The 23,820-nt window shown below is 37.8% G+C and overlaps 1 protein-coding gene across 2 annotated transcripts in view; it reads right to left on the bottom strand.

Annotated features, from left to right (window-relative positions):
• LOC124137081 (protein trachealess-like) overlaps positions 1-23,820 on the bottom strand; it is a 120,625-nt gene that overhangs the window by 12,095 nt on the left and 84,710 nt on the right. For both annotated transcript variants that reach the window (XM_046503234.2, XM_046503233.2), the window contains 4 exons: positions 22,449-22,525; positions 10,564-10,653; positions 3,481-3,571; positions 1,332-1,433 (listed from right to left, as the gene is read on the bottom strand). In XM_046503234.2, coding sequence (XP_046359190.1) covers positions 1,332-1,433; positions 3,481-3,571; positions 10,564-10,653; positions 22,449-22,525 — 360 coding nt within the window. The remainder of the gene's footprint in view (positions 1-1,331; positions 1,434-3,480; positions 3,572-10,563; positions 10,654-22,448; positions 22,526-23,820) is intronic.

Here is a 23,820-nt window from a genome sequence, read left to right as displayed (position 1 = left end):
TGTGACTCGAGAGATCCGAGCTGGCCGGTACCTACCTCTGTCATGTAATGGCGGACTGCCTGATCGTGGAGCTACCCTATCTGGTACCTTGTACTGGAACAAGTGATGTGTGACCCAAGAGATCTGAGCTGGCCGGTACCTACCTCTGTCATGTAATGGCGGACTGCCTGATCGTGGAGCTACCCTATCTGGTACCTTGTACTGGAACAAGTGATGTGTGACCCAAGAGATCTGAGCTGGCCGGTACCTACCTCTGTCATGTAATGGCGGACTGCCTGATCGTGGAGCTACCCTATCTGGTACCTTGTACGTGAACAAGTGATGTGTGACTCGAGAGATCCGAGCTGGCCGGTACCTACCTCTGTCATGTAATGGCGGACTGCCTGATCGTGGAGCTACCCTATCTGGTACCTTGTACTGGAACAAGTGATGTGTGACCCAAGAGATCTGAGCTGGCCGGTACCTACCTCTGTCATGTAATGGCGGACTGCCTGATCGTGGAGCTACCCTATCTGGTACCTTGTACTGGAACAAGTGATGTGTGACCCAAGAGATCTGAGCTGGCCGGTACCTACCTCTGTCATGTAATGGCGGACTGCCTGATTGTGGAGCTACCCTATCTGGTACCTTGTACGTGAACAAGTGATGTGTGACTCGAGAGATCCGAGCTGGCCGGTACCTACCTCTGTCATGTAATGGCGGACTGCCTGATCGTGGAGCTACCCTATCTGGTACCTTGTACTGGAACAAGTGATGTGTGACCCAAGAGATCTGAGCTGGCCGGTACCTACCTCTGTCATGTAATGGCGGACTGCCTGATCGTGGAGCTACCCTATCTGGTACCTTGTACGTGAACAAGTGATGTGTGACTCGAGAGATCCGAGCTGGCCGGTACCTACCTCTGTCATGTAATGGCGGACTGCCTGATCGTGGAGCTACCCTATCTGGTACCTTGTACTGGAACAAGTGATGTGTGACCCAAGAGATCTGAGCTGGCCGGTACCTACCTCTGTCATGTAATGGCGGACTGCCTGATCGTGGAGCTACCCTATCTGGTACCTTGTACTTGAACAAGTGATGTGTGACTCGAGAGATCCGAGCTGGCCGGTACCTACCTCTGTCATGTAATGGCGGACTGCCTGATCGTGGAGCTACCCTATCTGGTACCTTGTACTGGAACAAGTGATGTGTGACCCAAGAGATCTGAGCTGGCCGGTACCTACCTCTGTCATGTAATGGCGGACTGCCTGATCGTGGAGCTACCCTATCTGGTACCTTGTACTGGAACAAGTGATGTGTGACCCGAGAGATCTGAGCTGGCCGGTACCTACCTCTGTCATGTAATGGCGGACTGCCTGATCGTGGAGCATTGGAGGTGCAGGATCCCTCATCAGAAGTGGACCCAGGGGATGGGATGTTGCTGCCTGATATGTCTGTAGCAAAATCATCAATTATACAAAAAATGCAACCAAACCCTTTCCTTATTCATCAGAAATCTCTGCTAAAAGCAGAGTCGATTGTACGATTCCAACTGTATCATGAGCATGTGTTTATGAATCACTATCAAAGAGTGATGATACAAGGTGTTCGCAAAAAGGGGATAGTATCCTGTCCCACCCATGGCACCCATCACAAACAAATGCAAAGACAAGTAAAAATTGTTCACCTGAAAAAACACTGGAACATATGTTACAAGTAAAAATAGGGAATTGCATCAGACATCATTTTTGTCACTGATGTGTCAAATTTGGCAACACTGTAACCATGCTCAGTCAATATCTTTAAGAAGCATCACTTGCTTAATAAATACTAGCTTTAATACTGGTACACCACACTTAAAGAATTAAACACAGCAATACAAGACTGGTCTGGGATGAGACTCATGACTTATACTGCAAGGGTATGTGTCAAAAGGAAGTAGTTCTAAACATAATCGCCAGTTTTGGCTCTGAACACCTAGGCAATACCTTTTTTAATCCTATGGTTTAAAAATTTTATATAGCAAATGAACTTCAGTTGTCAAAATAAAAGCTGAACATTTGTTGATCCTGAACATTTTCTTTTATCACATGAGACAGTTGTATGTGTTAGACTGCTGTATGACTCAGATATGTCTGTTGACACATTCAATTTTAACTCACTCTCGCTATGTTCATATTCTGCTAATCAATCTATATTTGTACAGCTCAACAAGCAAAGGAGCACTCTTACCAAACCAAACAATTATTTGTAGAAATCAGGCAAACTGTTGACACAGCCCATATCAAAATAAGCACTCAAAAAAACCTGTTATCAACTGAATAATTTCAGTTAATATATGCAAAATGCTAACCACATGTTTTTCTGACCGATCTGAATTTGCATGATCCAAATAAATATTCTGTAGACAAAGCAGCTCTCATGTCACCAGCATATTTCCATACCCTACTAAAGTGCACATTTTGTTTAGTAAATGTACTAACATCTCTACCAAAAAATGTCGTATTGAAAGAATATAACAAAAGTTGAAATCCATACATCAATTCTGTCTTAGCTGAAACTACAGTTTCTAAATATCAATCTAAATTATGCATCTAGTGATAAAAAATACTGTATTTATCTCAACAAATGAAATTGATATCTCACTCGAGTGAATAACATGTTATTTCACTTGCACAAAAAATAACACTTGATGCCGGAACTTCTTTCAGTCTGCTTGGATACCATAATGGTTTTCAGGGTAAGATCTTGAAGATCAGCCAGAAAATACATAATAAATAGAACAATTGTCCTTTCTTTTCTTGTGCCCTGATAAAGTTGACATTATATAAATAATTCAGTATTGTCAGGTCCCTCGTTGAGATAAAAGTTATTAGACAAGGAAAGACAAATACCCTCTGTTAGCATTAATAGTTTTCATACTCTACATGAACTTTTTTCTAGATCTAATCATTTCATCATCACAGCAGTCCCAAAATGTTCCATGTTTCCAATGAAGGATTTTTGTTCTTTATGGAAAAGTTATATATGCAGGGGGAATGAAGTAAGGGAACACCTAATAATATATCAGAATATTGTTTTTTTGCTGTGTACAATATAAATGCTTCATAACAACGAAAAATGTCTCTGCATGATATATTAGTATCTGGTATGCCCCTACACTCCACCTTAGTTCAAACGTCGGTGAAAATGAAACTTTTTTTATAATAGTAACTAGGCAACTACATTCCTTTTTCACTCTTCTGTTTCTTGTAAAATATCTGTAATATACACACAAAAATACAGACTGTCATGTTCAGTCTTAGTTGGGACACTTACAAAGATTACACTTACAAACCAGGGGCTGCTTATTGGAGTGCATGCTTTATACACCAAATGCGATCACTGAACTCCCAATGACAAGATGTGTGCATACAAAACACATTCTGCCATATTTATTAAGTCTGTATATAGCCACTATCTTCTGACAATTCTATACGGCTTGTTGTAGTGGCAACTCACTTTGTGGAAGACAGAGGCCAAGCTGCTCTGCCAGTTCAGGGTGGTCCTGTTGATGCACATAGTCGAACACACTGCTGCCAGTCATCTCAACCTGAAAAAGCAAACACAACTACCATCAGCTTGGCTCACCATCCCGAAAACTTGCACACAACTTTCTATACCTGGAGGCAACTGTTGGCTCGCCATCCCAAAGACATGCACACACAACTGTCTATACCTGGAGGCAACTGTTGGCTCACCATCCCAAAGACTTGCACACACAACTGTCTATACCTGGAGGCAACTGTTGGCTCACCATCCCAAAGACTTGCACACACAACTGTCTATACCTGGAGGCAACTGTTGGCTCACCATCCCAAAGACTTGCACACACAACTGTCTATACCTGGAGGCAACTGTTGGCTCACCATCCCAAAGACATGCACACACAACTGTCTATACCTGGAGGCAACTGTTGGCTCACCATCCCAAAGACTTGCACACAACTTTCTACACCTGGAGGCAACTGTTGGCTCTTCACCCCAAAGACATGCACACACAACTGTCTATACCTGGAGGCAACTGTTGGCTCACCATCCCAAAGACTTGCACACACAACTGTCTACACCTTGAGGCAACTGTTGGCTCATCATCCCAAAGACATGCACACACAACTGTCTATACCTGGAGGCAACTGTTGGCTCACCATCCCAAAGACTTGCACACACAACTGTCTACACCTGGAGGCAACTGTTGGCTCACCATCCCAAAGACTTGCACACACAACTGTCTATACCTAGAGGCAACTGTTGGCTCACAATCCCAAAAACCTGCACACACAACTGTCTATACCTGGAGGCAACTGTTGGCTCTTCACCCCAAAGACTTGCACACACAACTGTCTATACCTGGAGGCAACTGTTGGCTCTTCACCCCAAAGACTTGCACACACAACTGTCTATACCTGGAGGCAACTGTTGGCTCTTCACCCCAAAGACTTGCACACACAACTGTCTATACCTGGAGGCAACTGTTGGCTCATCATCCCAAAGACATGCACACACAACTGTCTATACCTGGAGGCAACTGTTGGCTCTTCACCCCAAAGACTTGCACACACAACTGTCTACACCTGGAGGCAACTGTTGGCTCACCATCCCAAAGACATGCACACACAACTGCCATCAGCTTGAGTCAGTAGATGGCTCATTGTCCCAAAGATTAATAATTGTTCCCAAAATGTTGTGGAGCCAAAATACACTCTCTACTTCACCAAGAGGACAAAACTCTCAAATTTCACATCAATAATATCTATCATTGACATTCCATCAGAAGTTGTGACATCAACTGAAAAATATCCTTAATCTTTCAATCTTCAAAAAACACTTAATGTTGTCATTTGTTTCAGTTATTAAACATTCAGTGCAAGATTCTGGAAGGGCAGATAACAGCACCAGATAACAAATGGTAGCTCATAGAATCGGCTTGACGATTGCAACACCACTCTCAAAAGTTGGGTGACACGTTTCTAATTTAAAGGTTTTCAGATCCACTGACACCAGTAAAGAAGTGATGCTGGAAATATATAAACAGTATTGAGAAAAACATAGAATACCAACTGGTTCTTGAGTTCTTGAAGTTTTATTTGGTCAGTTAATGGTGAAACAGCAACTTTTTTATCTTCTTTTTTTCCAAGGTTTTGTTTGTCATCGAACAGTTTACAGTTTACCACTGTTATGAATACCATTTACATTTACAGTTGCTTATCTTTTTCGACATTTAGGACAAGCAGTTAAATTTGTATTTTACATATTTTTGTTTTTCAATAACCTTTACAGTTTTGTTATACAATAACTTTTAAAGTGTTTGTTTCAACAATAACTGTTACAGTTTGTGTTTAACAACAACTTTTACATGGTATGTACTTCCTAATTTTAGGTGGGTATTCTGGGCAGGAATTATTTTCCATCATTACTGCATGAACCATATTTAATTTGTAAAATCAGTAAATAAGGATTAGGGTAGACACCTTAATTGAGTGGAGTTTGGGTTTTCAGAAAGAGCATCTTTTTTATAATTATTATTTACATTTGCAAGTACATTATTTGAAGTAAAATGACATCAGTTTGTGTAACAAAAATCATTTTAGTGTCATTCTATGCAATCCAGACCTGTTTTATGCATGGTGCCTCTTCGCCTGATAACTAAGTGTTAACTAGCTAGTAAAATTGCTTCAAAAACATTTGATATAGGTACAGGCTGATCTCATTACTATCCCTAGAATTTGGTCTTAAAAGTCCAATAATAATCTTAGTATAGAGGGATGAGAACGGATATTTTCTTTTTCAGCTGAAACTTCTTTGTAAAGGAGCGTGGTCCATAATTTTGGGGGGTGTAGGGGGAAGCCATGAGATTTTAACAAATTGGTGGTCACTGTGGAAGATTCTCACCCCTGAGTAAAGGGCAGGTAATGATACTTGATATTGACTGATATATGTATCACTTTCTTGATAACAGTGTTAGAACCTACAATGCAACGTCTCTCCTAATTGTAATAAAGAAGTCTATGCCCCTCTAAGAAGTATCACTGCAGTGTGAAAAACTTTGAGGCTTACAGTAAAATGCATAATTCCACTATTTTTGTCAGTAGAAGGTAACCATTTAAAGTGACACTGACGCTAAATGAGTCGGTACAAGACAGTGCCTGCTTCATCTCCACATTACGTCATTGTAAGGAGACCTCTGACAGTGATGGCTGTGGCCATGATGTTCAGTAGGGACATTATCTAACTCACTGCTCTTGTCCATCCATTCACTAATTGACAATCTGTTCCACTGCTCACTGCAGATACGGCGGTCTTTGGGTGCACATCTCAGGCAGTGTCCACTGTTTGCTTAATCAAGATGGTCAGAAATGCCACACTGTCATTCTCATTTACACGAAAATGGATAGGAATCATAACTGCAACTTTCAGTGCGCAGAACTGAACTGACATTTTCTTTCCGAAAGATTTTGTTTTCATTTCATAATTCACAAGGTAAGTATTTCCTTTGGACATGTTCTTTGAATAAAATGAAATCCAGCAGAATATTATTAAAAATGGTATTGTTCATACTTTTGGTGAGTAGACCAATAAAAGTGGGTTGGGAGAACAATCTAAGAAATTTGTTTGTAAACACATTTGAAATTTACAATAAGAAGAACAGAATACAGAAATTAGCATTTGTTACCATGGTTATGGTGAACAAAATACATCAGCTAAAAAAACCATTTGGATAATTTAATCAAGTTGTAAATCACATTTTATTTTAAGATTCTTTCACATATCCTACAGGCTGCATAGCTAAACTAGGAGAATTGATGACCCCTTCTTGTCAAATGCTGAAGATTATGCAAATACCTCATGACCTGAAGAGCCAACAGATTAATCAAATCTGAATTTAAGTCACATAAAAATTCCACCAATCACAAGTGCTACTTTCAACGGACAGAGCTGAATGTGGATTGAGACCAATGGAGCAATGGAGCAAAATGCTTATGGCCTTCATAAAAGATTTTTGTATAAATTTCATGGTTTACAAAAATAGAGAATCTCACCCTCTCGTCTTTTGATATCAAATATATCAACACGAGTTGATAAAAGTGGGAAAACTCGGAGTGTTGATATATTTGATATCAAAAGACACGAGGGTGAGATTTTATTTATCATCCAACATCATTCTTCCAACTTTTTCAGTTTGTAGACAGTAATAAGCAGTGTCTTAAGTGTAAAAAGTACTGCTAACAGCTTCAGTAGCAGAGCCATTAGTGATGTCATTTCATTGTGATGTCATGGTATCCAATGACGTCACAATGGTCTGCAAAGCATTGTGATGCAATTTCATTGCAGCGATATCTACAGTGTAGATATCGCTTGATCTCACCCAAGCGATATCTCCTGATGGAGCCAGTTTTGGATGATAATATAGTTTCTTTGTAGTTACTATTTACCAACTATAAATCAGGTGACAGCTGCATTATTGATAACATTTTTTATAATGAAATGACTATTGTACATACACAACAAGATAAAGCATTATCACATGTTTGATCCTATTTAGTTGATAGAATAATAAATACATCTATTTAAAAGTTCAGTAGTCACGTGACAGTTGACCTCAGTCATATCCATTAATTTAAGTTTAAAAAACAATAAATAATTGAAATACTGTTTGAATGAAAATATGCTCTTTTTCTTTTTGTTTGTATTTTTCTTATAACAATCATTTCAAAGTTTCAAGGACATAAACCTCCAATCACTCCTGACCACATGATCAAATTTGGTATTTGATGAAGTAAAATTGATAATGAAAACTGCTGCAATTCTTTTGATCTAAGTGAATCTCTTAAAAAAAGGTTATCAAATATTTGGTGATATCCTTGCATGAATATGGAATTACACATGATAAGATACAATCACATATGTTGTGATATTACCCTCTGGGGATTCAGTAAATCACTGAAAAGTATGCATCATGCTGATTGGCTAGTTCATGCCTATTGTTCACTTCTGTAGTTTATTTGTTTGTGAAACAGTCCGAGGCAATGTAATAATGGATGATCATGTCATAAATTGTTTTACATCACAGATGACTTAATGTAGGGTAATGTTAGTAATAAATTGACCAAGGTGATGTCTGTTTTACTGATCACATCATCAGGAAACCCATATATTTCAACATTCTACCAATCAGATTTATGGGTTGTTGGTGCCTCATGAATAAATGTTGAAAGTCCCTCATCAAGGTTCTTGACACACAATATTAATTCATTCATTCAGTACAGATAATATAACATAATTTGGAATTCTTTGCAGGTCATATTTTAATTCTATCGTCCGGGAAACAAGCATCAGTGAATTTTTCAAGTACCAATATTTACACAAATTGCTCATGAAAAATTTGAAATAAAAAACCCCAAACAAAACATGTTATCAAATACAGTATATCTCATTAACCCGACACTCGTTAATCCAACAATCGGCTTTATCCGTCACTAATGATGTGAACTGATTAAATCAGTGCTATTTAGACCCGTTCATGTTTCATTTTTCATTTTTTTATCGTTATCTATCGTGTAGTTGTCCAATTTTCGATCAAGAACTTTGATAGCAACATTGAGGGCATTATATCATAACTGTAAAGTGTAGTTTCACACAAATGAAACTTTCATAGTTAAACATCTCTAAAACATCAAACTTCAGCAAATTTCAAGTCAAGCTACAAAGAGTACCAAGACCATGAAAACTTGACACCAGGGGGCAGCATCTCATTGCATTAAAAAAAAACTTCTCTCAGTCCACGTGATTGTATCATGTCAGTGAAATAGTCTCAAAACAAACAGATTCCCAAATTTGTAAGTTGAGAAAGCATCCTGAGTGATGGTCTGTGTCTAACACATACAGAAGTAGACGTTATTATCGGCAGGTACAATGAGACCTCAAACCAACTGTTAATTGATTGGCGGGTCAATCTCAGGGCCCCGCAAGGGTGCGCTGATGACAATTATGGCCCTGTCAGGGGCAGACCCTGGCTCAAGAGGTTTCCATTTGCAGTCGGAAAGTCTCAGGGGGCGATTAATCCCGTGATGTCAAGGCCCCGAATGAAGTGCTCCCTGGGACCTGCCAAGTGACAATTGAAGGTCTCATTACCTGGTTCCCCCTGGGCCAATAAACTAAAAGCCCACAATTCCCTCTCATCGTTCTTCTACCATGCCGGCAGAATGTGCCCAGAGTTTTAAACATGGAGTCTCTGGAGATGACGATCTCTGCAAAACTCGGCAAATCAACCGGTTTACTGGGTTATAGAAACATCATGGAGGGGTGGACTTTGTTTCTGGAATTTGATTAAGTCTCGTTTAAATGACTCCACGGCTTGTAATGTTATTTCTTCCCAAAGATTGATAACTCTGATATTATTAATTTTCGGCATCTTCGCAATCAACTGCAGCACCAAGGGAGGCATCATCGAATTAGATTTGATTAATTTTCCACCATTTTCGATGACAAAAGTGATTTGGACAATTTTGGTAACGTTTGTTTGTGGAGTTGATGGCTATTATTTATCAACAGCTCTCCTAAAAGCTGTTTTCCTGGTTTTATCTGCCTTGATTAGGACTACTTTTCCCCTCCATATCAGAACCAAGATCAATCATTCGTTACCATAAATCTAGGACCCATTTCTCTTCTTGGACACTCCAAAAGCAGTGTTTGAATTTATTTGCAACCTTCCTTCATCTATTTACATGATTACTTGAACACTGGAGTCGTATTTCAACAAGATCGAACCATCTTCACTTCAGCAGCTTTTTCAACCATGGACGATCATTTGTCTGTTTAATGTCAATACAAGTCGAAAATTCACAGCATGATGTTCTGCGGATATTCATTTCATAGAGAAGTCCATTCCTTCTGACAAAACTTTCAGATTTTAAACGAACTTTCCATGGCCATTAGTTTCTCACAATCTCCTCAATCGTAATATATCTTCAGGACTTGAACCAAGGCCATGGTTCTGGTGACCCCATGTAACTTGATAATAAAGTCCCTCTTCTTAATATTGTACTGACTTTCTCTGCTAAAACTTCAAAAATACTGCTCTAACTGCATATTTGTTATGACTTTTCAACATAAATATATATTCCATAAACAACAAGACACATTGCCCGTCTGCCTGCTCCTGGGTCTACTTGCACAAAAGTATCTCAGTGTTACGACTATTGTAACTCCCATTGTTTAACAATGACTTACACTGGTCATAGTGCTACAATCATTTTGGGCACGTGGGCCCTATCCGAACCACTACATCTTTTAGGACTTACCAGTATCAGCATGTCTGGTCATATTTACGTGTACTCCATGTTTCGTCAGAGTTGACTTCATGTGCAGGCAGAAACACCTGTCATATCTACATATATCAGCACTAAGAACATAATGGGAGTCCATCCAAGATGCATAAACAATAATAAAGAAATTAAAAAAATAGCTTCTATTTTGATGCCCCAATACACATTGTAAAGTAAAAGGCTGTTTTTTTGCCCTACGAAACTATTATCTATGTTCTTACCTGTGAAAGACCAAGGTATATAGACACTGTTTCTGATATGTACAGGAATCGACCATCATTTGCAAGAGCAAAGGCAAATCCATCCAGCGACTGAAATAAACAACAATATTATAAGTCTATCAATAGGTTGAAAAACATAACAATTCTTCATGATATCATGTAGTGTGCAAGGCTTTTCATAGCAGTGACCAGTTAGTAGAAAAGTGAAGATTTGAACACACAAATAGTCAGGTTTGTTCGATACTGGCACGATGAATGTGTTTATCAATTATGAATGTGTTTATCATTGATGAATATGCTTATCATTGATAATGTTTATCACTGATGAATGTGTTAATCATTGATGAATATGTTCATCAATGATGGATGTGTTTATCATTAATGTATGCATTTATCATTGACGTATGTGTTTATCATTGATAAATGTATTAATCATTGATGAATATGCTTATCATTGATGAATATGCATTATCAATGATGAATATGTTAATCATTGATGAATATCTTTATCAATGATGAATGTGCTTATCATTGATGAATGTGTTTATCAATGATGAATGTGTTTATCATTGATGAATGTGTTTATTATTGATGAATATGCTTATCAATAATGAATGTTTATCATTGATAAATGTGTTATAATTGATGAATGTGTTATCATTGATGAATGTGTTTATCATTGATGAATGTGTTATAATTGATGAATGTGTTATCATTGATGAATGTGTTTATCATTGATGAATATGCTTATCATTGATGAAAATGCTTATCAATGATGAATGTGTTTATCATTGATAAATGTGTTAATCATGATGAATGTGTTATTATTGATGAATGTGTTATTATTGATGAATGTGTTATTATTGATGAATGTGTTTATCATTGATTAATGTGCTTATCAATGATGAATGTGTTTATCATTGATTAATGTGCTTATCAATGATGAATGTGTTTATCATTGATTAATGTGCTTATCAATGATGAATGTGTTTATCATTGATGAATGTGTTATTATTAATAAATGTGTTATTATTGATGAATGTGTTATTATTGATGAATGTGTTAATCATTGATGAATGTGTTAATCATTGATGAATGTGTTTGGATGCCAGGTTTCTGGCGGCTGAATGCTACCAACCCAACAGAGCAACTGTATCAAGGATAGGATGATAGTTTGTTTGACACAAAAGCAACAACCAAATGATGCAGAGGCCTTTTAACATTGATATATCCTTGAATGATGATACATTAACCCAAAGTAACCATTGGTTACCATGACATCACAATCAAATGACATCACTAATATCTCTGCCACTGAAAATGGCTCGATGTACTTTTTACATTTAGACAAGTTGGTTATTATTGTTTCCAAAATGAAAAGGTTGGAAGGATTATTTTTGATGACAAACAAAATCTCATCCATGTGTCTTTTGATATCAAATATCGAAATATAATATAACACTTGTCGATAAAAGCTTGTATCAACTCATGTTGTTATATTTGATATCAACAGACTCTCAGGTGAGATTCTCTATGAGTTAAAGATCTGGGTCCCATCCCTTCGCCTTCTGACTGTCAGAAGTCCATGTTAAAGTATAGGCATTAAAATCATCTCAGTTCTATTGTTAACTTCGTCACGATATGGCCGAAATATTGCCAATGTGACGTAAAGCATTAACTTACTCCTTCACTATTGTTAACTGTGGAATGGGACCCTGATACTTTGTAGGTGAGGTGAAATGGGGTTTTAACGTTGCGTTCAAGATTATTGCACTTATATAGCGACATGTATGCATATGTGTGTGTGGCTGCTTGTACTAGTCGGGACAAATGTCAGTTTTATCGTGATGGCCCACAAAATAATGAGGCTGTCTTCCTGAAAAAGATAGCTGTTCTCTCCTGTGAAACTAAAGATGTTAGTTTAGAAGTTTGAGAGCTTAAACTGTGTTAAATTATCCTCCAACATGAACAGTTGAGCCACAATGTTATGAGGGAAACGAGTCAGAATAATTAGCGTAAATTGATTACATACAGATCCTAATTATACACGATGAAAACCAATAACTCATTAATAACCACAAAACTCCACGGAAGGAAAGAGTGAACCAGTTCCTGTTTGCTTGAAAAGAAGAAGAAATAGTCTACCAGGGCCCACTTGCACAAAGCGATCTTAGCGCTAAGACTATCGTAAGCCTATATGTTAAAGTATGGGAGTTACGATCATCTTAGCGCTAAGACCGCTTTGTGCAAGTGGGCCCAGGACTACGGACAAGAGATTCTCACTGACTTAGTAAATTCATTAAAAGCTAGGAAACTCCACTTGATAAAGAGCTGGCGATAGTGAGTTTGCAAAAGCCTAAATTGCTCTGGAATTTGTCAGTGTCCGTAAGATGAGCTCAAAGACATGTATGTAGTTCATGCAAACAGAGGTGAATTTGTTCAATATTTGTCCAACTAACTCTTATTCTGTCACAGGCCCTTGTCAACACTGCATTTCAACACAGGTTTTCTTTCTGTCTTTGCTATGGAAATGAGCTTTCAATTTTTTTTGTGTGATCATATTTGAAACAAGAGGAAGCGTGACGTCCCATGTCAGAATGTTGTCTCTGGTTTAGATGTTCAAGTTTATTGGAGTATATGTATGTTGTCATTACCGCTAGGTATGTCGAGGGCTTGGGCTGGTGAAGAGGATGGGGAAGGCCTAGCTACTAGGGCTGGGACACCAACTGTGTGAACCGATACGTATTACGATACCTTACTCACGATCCGATATGTATCACGATACTTGCATGTGCTCTTATGTGTGGTGCATAAGCCCCCTTTTTTATAGACAGGATGGCCAAATACCTGGCACACTGATGATTTACAGTTGGCAGCTTCAAGAATGGCACAACCAATGAAAATATTCATGTTTTCACTATTAACTTGCACTACTGATTAGTGTTTAGTGGAACAGTAAAGCAAAGATTTAATTGATATATTTTACTTAGTGTGTGACTGTGATGGATACTTGTATCGAGAAGTAAAAAATCGCGATCCACCGATGCACTGGTGGATCATCCCACCACAAATAGCTACCTGAGGGGTATAAACAGATGTGTACCCATACTTTTAAAGCCCTAATTGACATGATCCAACTCCTCAAATGACTGTAAATTGTTTTAAAGAATCATCCCTGGCAATAAATGGACACAATCATTGTTATGATGCAACTCTTGCACAGACAGGAGTCATCAGAAGATGACAAATCCCCCCCAGCCTGCTCAATAGCAAAAGGCAACACTTCAGCCCCTGGTAAATACATGTACCAAGTTTGGATGAAAAATCTTTCATGGTTTTCAATTTATGCTCTGGAAATGAAATACGGATGGACAGATGGATGGACAGACAGACTGACAGGAAAAACAGATGATGACTATATCCCCCTGCATTATATGCTAGGGGGTAAATATCAATATCTAAAATTAATATTGACAACAACAAAAAAGCCTACCCCCGAGCCTATGATGTATTTATAGGACCTTCATAATTTCATCAAAACAACAATACAATGCTATGTAAATGAGCTTTTAGTTTTTATTGTGTGATCATATTTGAAACAAGAGGAAGAGCGACATCACATGTCAGAAAGTTGTCTCTGGTTAAGATGTTCAAGTCTATTGAAGAATATGTATGTTGTCATTACAGATAGGTATGGTGAGGACCTGAGTGAGTGAGTGAGTGAGTGAGTGAGTGAGTCGGGTTTAACTCCGCTTTTAACAGTATTCCAGTTATATCCCGGTGTGTAAGCTTAATGTGGGAGGAAAGCCCGAAGTGATGCAGGTCTGACTTTTACCACTTCGGTGAAACCCACGAGCACAGGTAAGGTGCTGACAAACCCAGAAACACAATCGGGGCGAACCGGGATTCGAACCCACAATCATAGGTTTCTGGCATGCCCAAGGCACGCAACTCTGCACAGCGAATCGCGGCACCTTAGACAACTGGGCCCCCCTCATCACTACAACAATACAATGCTATGTCTACCATAGCCCATGTGAAAGTGTGGAATTTGCAACAGTTGTAATGTCTGTTTGTTTGTTGTTAAATGCCACCCTCAGCAATATTCCAGCTATATGACAGCAGTTTGTAAATAATCACTGTGTGATAAAGAAAAAAAAAGTTGCTATCCACAAAAAGTGTCATGTATTAATGGAATTAGATACCTGATTTTAATGTTGCTATGACCATGATCAGAATCAAGCATTCTTCAGTGTAATGGTAGAATTTTCATCAAGTGTACATCATGAGTGTTGGAGAATGGCAGTTAGAACACAACACCACTCTCAAATGTCTCAGAACCTGACCCAGATGCAAGTACCTGAGATCAACAATAATATGCCCCTCAATGGAAATTAGATATTTTTGGCTTAGCATCCCCACACTGCAGTATTTCTCTTCCATGTTTGCAACACGTGTCAGAGAAGTGAAGATACAATACGCTTGCTGTCAAATAGTAGTTCAGTCCCCACTGAAAGTGCAACATTTTGAGGAGGCACATGTACTATCTATGAAATTACCTTTGAGTGAAGGTTTCATTTACAGGAATGACAGAAGGCCACAATCTCTCTCAGCAGAACACTTAATAGTGACACCAATAATATAAAATATGAAAACAGCTTGCACAGCAAATGTGTGGCCCCCTAATGACCTAACCTGACCTGATCTTGCATAACATTGCTTTTAAAATGGCACAACTTGAATATATATTCCTTTCATCTGAGTGAGTGACCGAGAGGGATAAACTGGACATGTTGGGTGGATTAACTCGACATGCAGAACACTGAAGCGCCCCAGGCAGTGACATGCAGAGGTAATGAATAACAGAAGCTCTCAAACTAAGAGAAGATCCAGGTTAGAATTGGTCTTCAGCAAGTAAGAGACGACCTACAGGATCAGGGAGTCAGGCTAGCAGACTCTGTTGACACATGTGATTGTATCCAGTTGTGGAGATTGTGATGTCAGTCGCTGGATTGTCTGGTCCAGACTTAATTATTTACAGACTGCCACCACATACCTGGAGTATTGCTGAGTGTGGCATTAAACAACAAACAAGAACCTTTCGACATTACACAAGGGACATCTGACCAATCCAAATGCATAAACGGAAACAGGATTTGTTTTATTTAAATCACATATTTAATTTATTTCCAGAAATTTGTGTTACCACTTCCATGCTGAACAGAATTAACCAAAAAAATGCATGTCAAGTTTACAGCTAACTCCAATAGATGAAGAAAGACATCCATCACTTTACTGACCTACAATTCTAATACACCCCTCTTATGTTTTAAAACTGAAGAAATAAAGTTAAACAAAGTCAGAATTCTTTTTTTTATCTGCACTGTCCCATTATAGCTCAATTTTTTTAGTCCTATAAATAATGCTATAATACACCTTGTAACAGTGTTAAGCAATCTCATGTCAGCGAGGGTGTTTCAGCAACCTTCTCAGCGTTTCCATCCCTTAGCATTGCCAAACCTAGACATCACCTCTCACAGAAGAGATAAACCCTTTTGAAGCCCTAGTAAAATCCCTCATCTTTCTTTCAATGACAACATTCCAAACTAAATTAGGAAAACATTTTGACAAACATTCAATTTTAACTGGCTTTCTCCCAAGACTTCACCAAAGGTATGTCTACCCTACAACTGATGTAAAACTATCCATAACACAGTCGCATCACCAAAGTAATATTTTTGGCTCAAGGAAGCAGTACCTGAAGCCTGAAGCAGGGAAGGAGAGCTCCGTGATTAAGAAGTCTCGTTGACATAGCATCGTTAAGTGAGACTTTACATTCTGAGAAGCGTTTTTGTCTGTCTGTGCGTATTTGTCTCCCCTCCTTACTGAGCGTGTCTGGTGACCTTTCTATTTGCTCACCTGCGATGGATTTCTAAGTCAAACATCACGCTAAAGCCCATAGATTCACGACTAATCGCTACTTACTAACCTTCAAAAACAGAGAAATTGAAAACACACTTCCTTGTCATCAAGAAAGTCAATAAATTATAATTTGATGGATTCTAAACTGTTTATTGTGCTGATTTTTGTTATCATTTAGTGGGAAGCGTAATCTGTTTTTAGATTTGTTGAAATTAATACATGGCAAGTGTTTCATCAGGATAATCAGAATGTAAATACTTCAGGTGGATGATAATGGCAATTAGTTTAACATTGCTTCATCCAAACCTTGCATCTTGAGCAAAGAGTTGTCACCTGAAGTATCTTATCTTAAATGCCAAAATCAACATCAGTTCAACTTTTAATATTACGGTATCTGTTATCACAGAAATGTGACATTAATCAATACTGTTTTAATGAGGCCTAAAATAATTATGGGGTTTTGATTACCAAACTTGACCTAATTAAGGCACAGATCCTAACTAGTTTTCAAAATCGCACTTGAGAATAATTTGGGGGCACAAAAAGAAAACAAACAAACCCTATTTATAAATTAAGTGTGATCAGAACCTCAACATAAGTTTTAATTTAATGGAAATTAATTTAATTCAAATATAAGTTTTTCTTTCAGTTGCCTTTTCCAGACAATATTTGTAAAATTTACACATATTTTATAACTATCAAAAATAGATACACTCACAAATACTATTGTCCACAAAATTCTGACATTAAAGTCATGAAAATTTGAAAAAGAGTTAGGTATATAAAATTGATCATTGCACAAACAACCATCCTATGTATGTCTGATTACCAAACTTGCGGATATTTAAGGTGTTGACCCTAACTTGGTTTATAAACAAAGAGCACGGCTGAGAATAAATGTGGCACTGAAAGAAAATAAGGCTACCGGTATTTACCAACCCTATTAATTTAAGCATAATCATAAGCACAACATTATTTCATCTGGCATATAAAGGAAATTATATTCATTCAAAGAAGAGTGTTTTTTTCAGTAACCTTTTTCACAAAACATTAGTAAAATTTACACTGTTACATATTTTACAACCATCAAATATAGATACACTCATAAAAATGATTGCACAAAATATTCGGACATTAAAGTCTTAAAGATTTGAAAAAGAGATTCTATATGGCATTGATCAATGCACTGACGACCATACTACGTATGTCGGACCACTCCTCATGGATTCAATAAAGATAACTGATAAAGCTTTATGGTGGCGCAGGATACACCTAAGAAAGCTTGGAAAAGATGTTATTACATTTTAGCAAACATGGAACCCCCCTTCCTATCTTTATGGTAATTAAACAACCATTGTGCTAGAAGAGTAGATTAGCAAGCCAATAAAATGTATAGAAAATCCTACTCTAAAGGCCAAAAACATAAGATTGGGCTATAAAACACAAATCTGAATTGCAAAAGAGGAAATAAAATTGATTTTTTCAATTATTCCGTGGCATTAGTGTGAGTGACACCCCTAGCTCCATTCGCGCTACTAAGTCAATCTGCAAACTATTATCAGAAAAAGGGCCAAGTCGAGCTCGATAAATTTGAGGAAATCTAACAAGATTTCATGCAGCCGTGCACAATTGAAAGCAATCAATCACAAGGTATAAACAGCTGATAATGAGAAACATAATCTCAGGGACAAATCATTACGGCACCTCGTTACAACACCTCGATTGAATTATCCAAACAATTCCCGTTGAGTTTCGTTGCACTTCCAGTGACAACTTTTCCTCCAGGTTCCCCCTCTGCTTCGACTTGAAAATGAAATCTGAATAATAAACAACTGCTATGTAAAAAACGGAGGAAACAAATTCATTTACAATGTCGTAGGTTACCTAGCCAAACTAGATTGTGAAACTGTGGTAGCAGTGGACGTTTCCGCTACAGTGTATTTCCCGTCCCGATTTCGCGGGTTATGATGGTTCAACGAGAGACAAGCACCTTTGAAGTTAATTCATTGTCGATGCCGCAAACAATAATGACTCGCTCAAATTTGATTATGGAGCTAATTAGGAAGGGTCCCTCACGAGGCAATCTATCAACACTTTAATACAAATGCCATTCACCGTTTCCGACATGGTTATTAATGTTCTTCTGATTAAAGCCCTTCATTCCGAGACTTCTCCCTTCTCGGCAAAAACTTCTTGACTCAACCCATGGAGAAATGCGCATTCGTAGGAGAATTCCGTTCACGTTCCATCCTCATGGGGCTATGTGTATAAATTTGTTTCTCCGACAATTTGAAGATCCTAAATACGAGAATCCTTGAGTAAAGTGGAAGGTGGAAAGAAATTACGGGGAGGAGCTGCAAGTACCTTTGAGAGGTGAAGTTATTCCAAATTGATAGAGTTGATTAATCTCGGGTGTTTTGATGAAATTTGAATAAAGCCAAAAACAATTTGGCCACTCTGTTCGCTGGCAGAAATGACTGGAGCTTTTGAATTCATCTATTTTTCACCATGTAATCAAATATTTTTGGGGCAGCAGCATACTGTGTGGCAAAAGAAATCATTTTTTCATATTCAGTGGAATTTATTGAATAATACTGTTAGGGCTTATAAAACAATACATATTCTTATACCATGTCATTTCCCTGTGCAGAATAACTGACCAAAGCTTTTGAAAAATAATATTCCGTGTTCATTTTCACAAAACTGACGAATCTTTCATGAAAATAAATGTTTCATGCAAATGAAATAGTTTCTGTCATGCAGAAGTGACGACTAAATTCATCTCCGAACATAAAAATGACACTTTTAAGCATTACATATTCTCCTAGTGATTCAACAATAATGATAGCTATGTCGGACATAAAAACCCAAACCCAAAGCTGTCACATACATGTAGTCTGCCATGTTTTCTGTTTATATAAAGGAAGAATATGTAAACAACCCTGAAATAAGATCACACAAATCTCGGTGAATCTCCCACTCCTGTGTTTTTCTCCCTTTCCCGAATCTCTCTGGGCCTGGAAATCCCATCCCGGTGTAATGGCAAAGGCCTGAATAAGGACATAAAGCTTAATTGATTCTTAACTGCCAATCTATGCCTGCTACAAGAAAGAGTTAACACTGGCAGATTAAATTACACTTTAAATCACTCCTCAAATATTTCTCTGTATTTTATGAGGGCTGATTTACACTATCATAACTGGGAATCGCACATTAGCTTGGTATTTCCGAGCTGTCCATAAAAATCGTCTGCGTTCGTTTCAATTAATATGCAAATTGAATAGTAATAAGACAAAATCCGCAGTGGCACTGACGCAACAAGTGATCAGACAAGCTTGACAGAAAACCAATGAGCAAACCACAGTGGATAGAGAGGGGATAGAATGGAGAGGGGGGAGTGGGGGGGGACTCGTGTCGTGTAATGGCTCTCCGAGGCCTTATCATACTCTTGGAAACAATGTCGCCAAGATTCAATTTCCTAGGTTGTCAGAATTCAAATTTCTTTCTATCTATTACCTACCTGTAATTCAAAACATGGTTATTTATACAAAACCCCATAATAAACATGTGTAGGGTGTGATAATATTTTTTCAAAGTTCTTATATTTTTTATTTTATATTTTCTATATTTGTATGCAGAGTGAATTTGCTCTATATCAGAGTATTTACTTGTTAAAATTGAATAATTAAGCCCAAATAGCATAGCAATGCATTGTGATAATATCTCTGCATGCATCACCTTTTTTTTACAATGTATTCATATTTCCTAACAGATACAAAGCTTTTCATTAATGCTATGTGGTCACTGAAGTGATTACACACATAAACTAAACAGCTGAAATCATTTTTTCTGTTACCTGCTGTTGTTCAGTCGCATGTGAGGATACAATTGTTTCTGCACACGTAACAATTGTGTGAATAAATATACTACTCAAAAGAATTTAAAGAACACCCGATTCATTCATATTACCATAGTTATTCTATAACTTCTTTTGTCCCATTTTGATTAACCTTAGTAATATAACAGAATCCGGTGTTCGTTGACTTATTTTGAGTAGTAAAAATGCTAGATATCAAAACAAACTGTGCATATGATAAACGTATATGCAGTTTCATTTATTGCCTGGTAAATACAGATATTATATCTGGTCAAACCTGTACGCACTGCAGTGAGACTATCATACAGTATGTGACAATGATATGAATACAGATTCTTGTACCTCAGTATCTGCACACCATGTAAGGAATTTCACTAAGCAGAAACTTAACCATACTGTAATTAGAGGAAAGATTGATGCCTCAATTGGAACATTTGTGTGATTACATAGGGTTTTCACAGTAGATTTCCCGTCATATCAGGACAGGGAACATGGAGAATGGCCATCATGAAATATACCCACAGTCCAGGGCCCCAGTCGACAAGAGTTCTTAATGCCACTACTGCTTCAAGTCTATGTTACATGTTGGAGTTATGATCGTCTTAGCGCTGTGGAACAGGCCTCAGGGCCCTTTTCGTCAAAGAGACATTCCTTTAACAGATATTGTAAGTTTAAGGTAATGCATTGGATTAACAATTTTAGCAATAAGAATATTGTATTTCACAAGTCCACAGCCTACCTGCATAAACGATCTTAGCACAAAGACAAACATAACTGCGAAGCTGACTAACAATAGTTGTAGCTTCAAGAACCCTTTGTGGAAGTTCGATCATCTTAACGCAAAGTTCGTTCTGTGGAACGAGTCCCAGGACCCTGTTCCATAAATCAATGGCGAGTGCTGCGACAGTCACAAGTCGTTAAAGTAGGGGACTTCACAGAACTGCCGCGCTAAGATCGCTTTGTTGAATGGCCCACTGGACGTCCTCATAATGGGCAAATACATTGCTCATTAGGCTAACAAACACAACCTCAAACACTTCAACCTAAGCTGATTTGTTTCAGTGTTAGAAAAAAAATAAAAATATCTGATTATGTAATGGAGAAATCATAATGATCTGTTGATTCTACTTCCTGAATCAACGGATTCAAGTGATTTCTCTGACTTAACCATGTTATGGTTGATATATAATTTCTCTATAATCTTGCTCAGTGACCTATAGTTGCATCAGTTTTACTTGATAAAATGGTTTTTGAGAATGGCCAGTGAATTCCTGGCTCAGAATCAACTGCAACAACAACAGTTTGACATCATCATAATGATTTAACATGCAGTTATAGTGTGCCTATGTTTGTGGGCTATACTAAAAGGAAAATATTGATAATTCTCGAAACTTCTATTCCAACTGTGTCAAGGGATAATTTGACATTGATGTTAATAATGGATGAAACATCAGATGTCACTAATGTTAAACAAGACACAGATATGTCTCGGTCACTGAATATTCCTTCAAGAACATACACTTTACAAATACTGGGTTCAGCATAATATCTGGTGAAATAACTTCAATATCACCCACGACAAGAATAAACACTTTAAAGATATGGGGTTCTGCATAATGTCTAGTGAAATAACTTCAATATCAACCACCCCAAGAATAAACACTTTAAAGATATGGGCTTTAGCTTTCATGTCTAGTGAAAAAACTTCAATATCTCCCACCCCAAGAATAAACACTTTAAAGATATGGGCTTTAGCTTTCATGTCTAGTGAAATAACTTCAATATCACCCACCCCAAGAATAAACACCTTAAAGATATAAGGTTCAGCATCATGTCTAGTGAAATAACTTCAATTTCACCCACCTCAGACTTGTGTTTTTGGTTTAACATAAGATACACCTTGGCGCCCTGTTCCACAAAGCAACCTTAACGCAATGGTGATCGTAACTCACATACTTTAACACGGGCTTATGGTAGTCTTGTGCTAAGGTTTCTTTGTGGAACTGAACCCAGGTGCAATGTCTGCTACATCATTAGTAGTTATACTTCTATACTCATGAATCATAGTAATAAATACTTTAGCTACCTGTAATATGTGTGTCCCCTGATGTGTTTCAAAGATCTCCATGGCAACTGCAGACAAGTTTCTTCTCCTTGATGGCCCTGGAACATAAATAACGTATTTGGACGTATTTGTTATTTATATATATTACAGGAATATAAGGTGAGCACTGACTCCCCATCCCAATCCCCTGTGCCCTTTGGAGGGGGTGGAGCAATCTCGACCTTCCCATTAGGCCTGCTAGCTGGGGTGAGATGGAGTGGCTTTGACCCCTCCGCACATACAAAGTACAGCACTCCTCTCGATGAGTAAGAAATGACTCCCCTTCCCTTATGGCAAATTCTAGGATACATTTTGAACTGCAAAACCATTTTTTTCTGCACCTTTATCAGGTCAAAGGATTTTTCAAACTGTACATTTAGTGTTTTAGTTGGGGTTTTTTAAAACCAGACTTCATCTTTTTTATTGTGAGACCCAAATAGTTGCCAACAATCATCACTTGATGAAACAAAAACCCACAAGGGAACTTTCAAAATAAATATTGTCACATCCAAAATTCAATATTCACCCCTACCAAATTGCTAAGCACCACAGTTCTGAGTTTGTGTGTCGTTATGACCATCTTTTGAAGATACCTGACTCTGTTAATTCGGACTGATTCTTCAAGACAATGTACAACTTAAACCCTTCATTAACTAAACTCAATTATCATAATCATCAAAGACATATCTAATTCTATTTTATTCCCCGAACACGACTTCCAATTAATACCAATTCTTGACCACTGGCACTGAGACGGGGCTACAGTCAAGAGCGTCTGATCAATTATACGCCAAATTTCTTCCAACAAAAACATAATTTCAGTGTCTGCCCAAACCAGAGGACTGTCCGCCACTATATGCTAAACTGTAGCCTGTCTCTGACATATTGTCACCAGGGGGATGAGAGATGACATGAATCAGCTATACGCCTGGGGGAAAAACCAACTGAGTGGACATCCTGTCATCATGGGCCTTGATAACAGGAATAAAACACAGGAAAACAAAAATGGTGACATTTCTGACACTAATAGCTAATAATCTGAATATACAATGTCAAAGAGCATGATTCAGATAGAATTAATGATGAATAAAGAATTGTTATGACTTTTCTTTGAATTCTAGTAAAAGGGGTTGTTGATTTATATGATCAAATGAATGACATACCATGGCCGTTTTACTACTTCAAGAAGGTTAGGGGCCATGATATACTCTTCTATAAATTATTTTGCTTTGAGGAAGATTTGGTACAGATTTTATTGGCAAGAATATATTAGTGGTTGAAGAAAAACACCTATAAATCTGGTGGTAACATGTCGCGTTTCTTGTCATACTTGTGCCTTTTACAAAGTGACTTA

The sequence above is a fragment of the Haliotis rufescens genome, unplaced genomic scaffold (assembly GCF_023055435.1).
Source record: "Haliotis rufescens isolate VD_foot unplaced genomic scaffold, xgHalRufe1.0.p SCAF_3, whole genome shotgun sequence".
Classification (NCBI taxonomy): domain Eukaryota; kingdom Metazoa; phylum Mollusca; class Gastropoda; order Lepetellida; family Haliotidae; genus Haliotis; species Haliotis rufescens.
The sequence above is the reverse complement of the archived record's forward strand: the minus strand, read 5'-3'. Positions and strand labels throughout refer to the sequence as shown.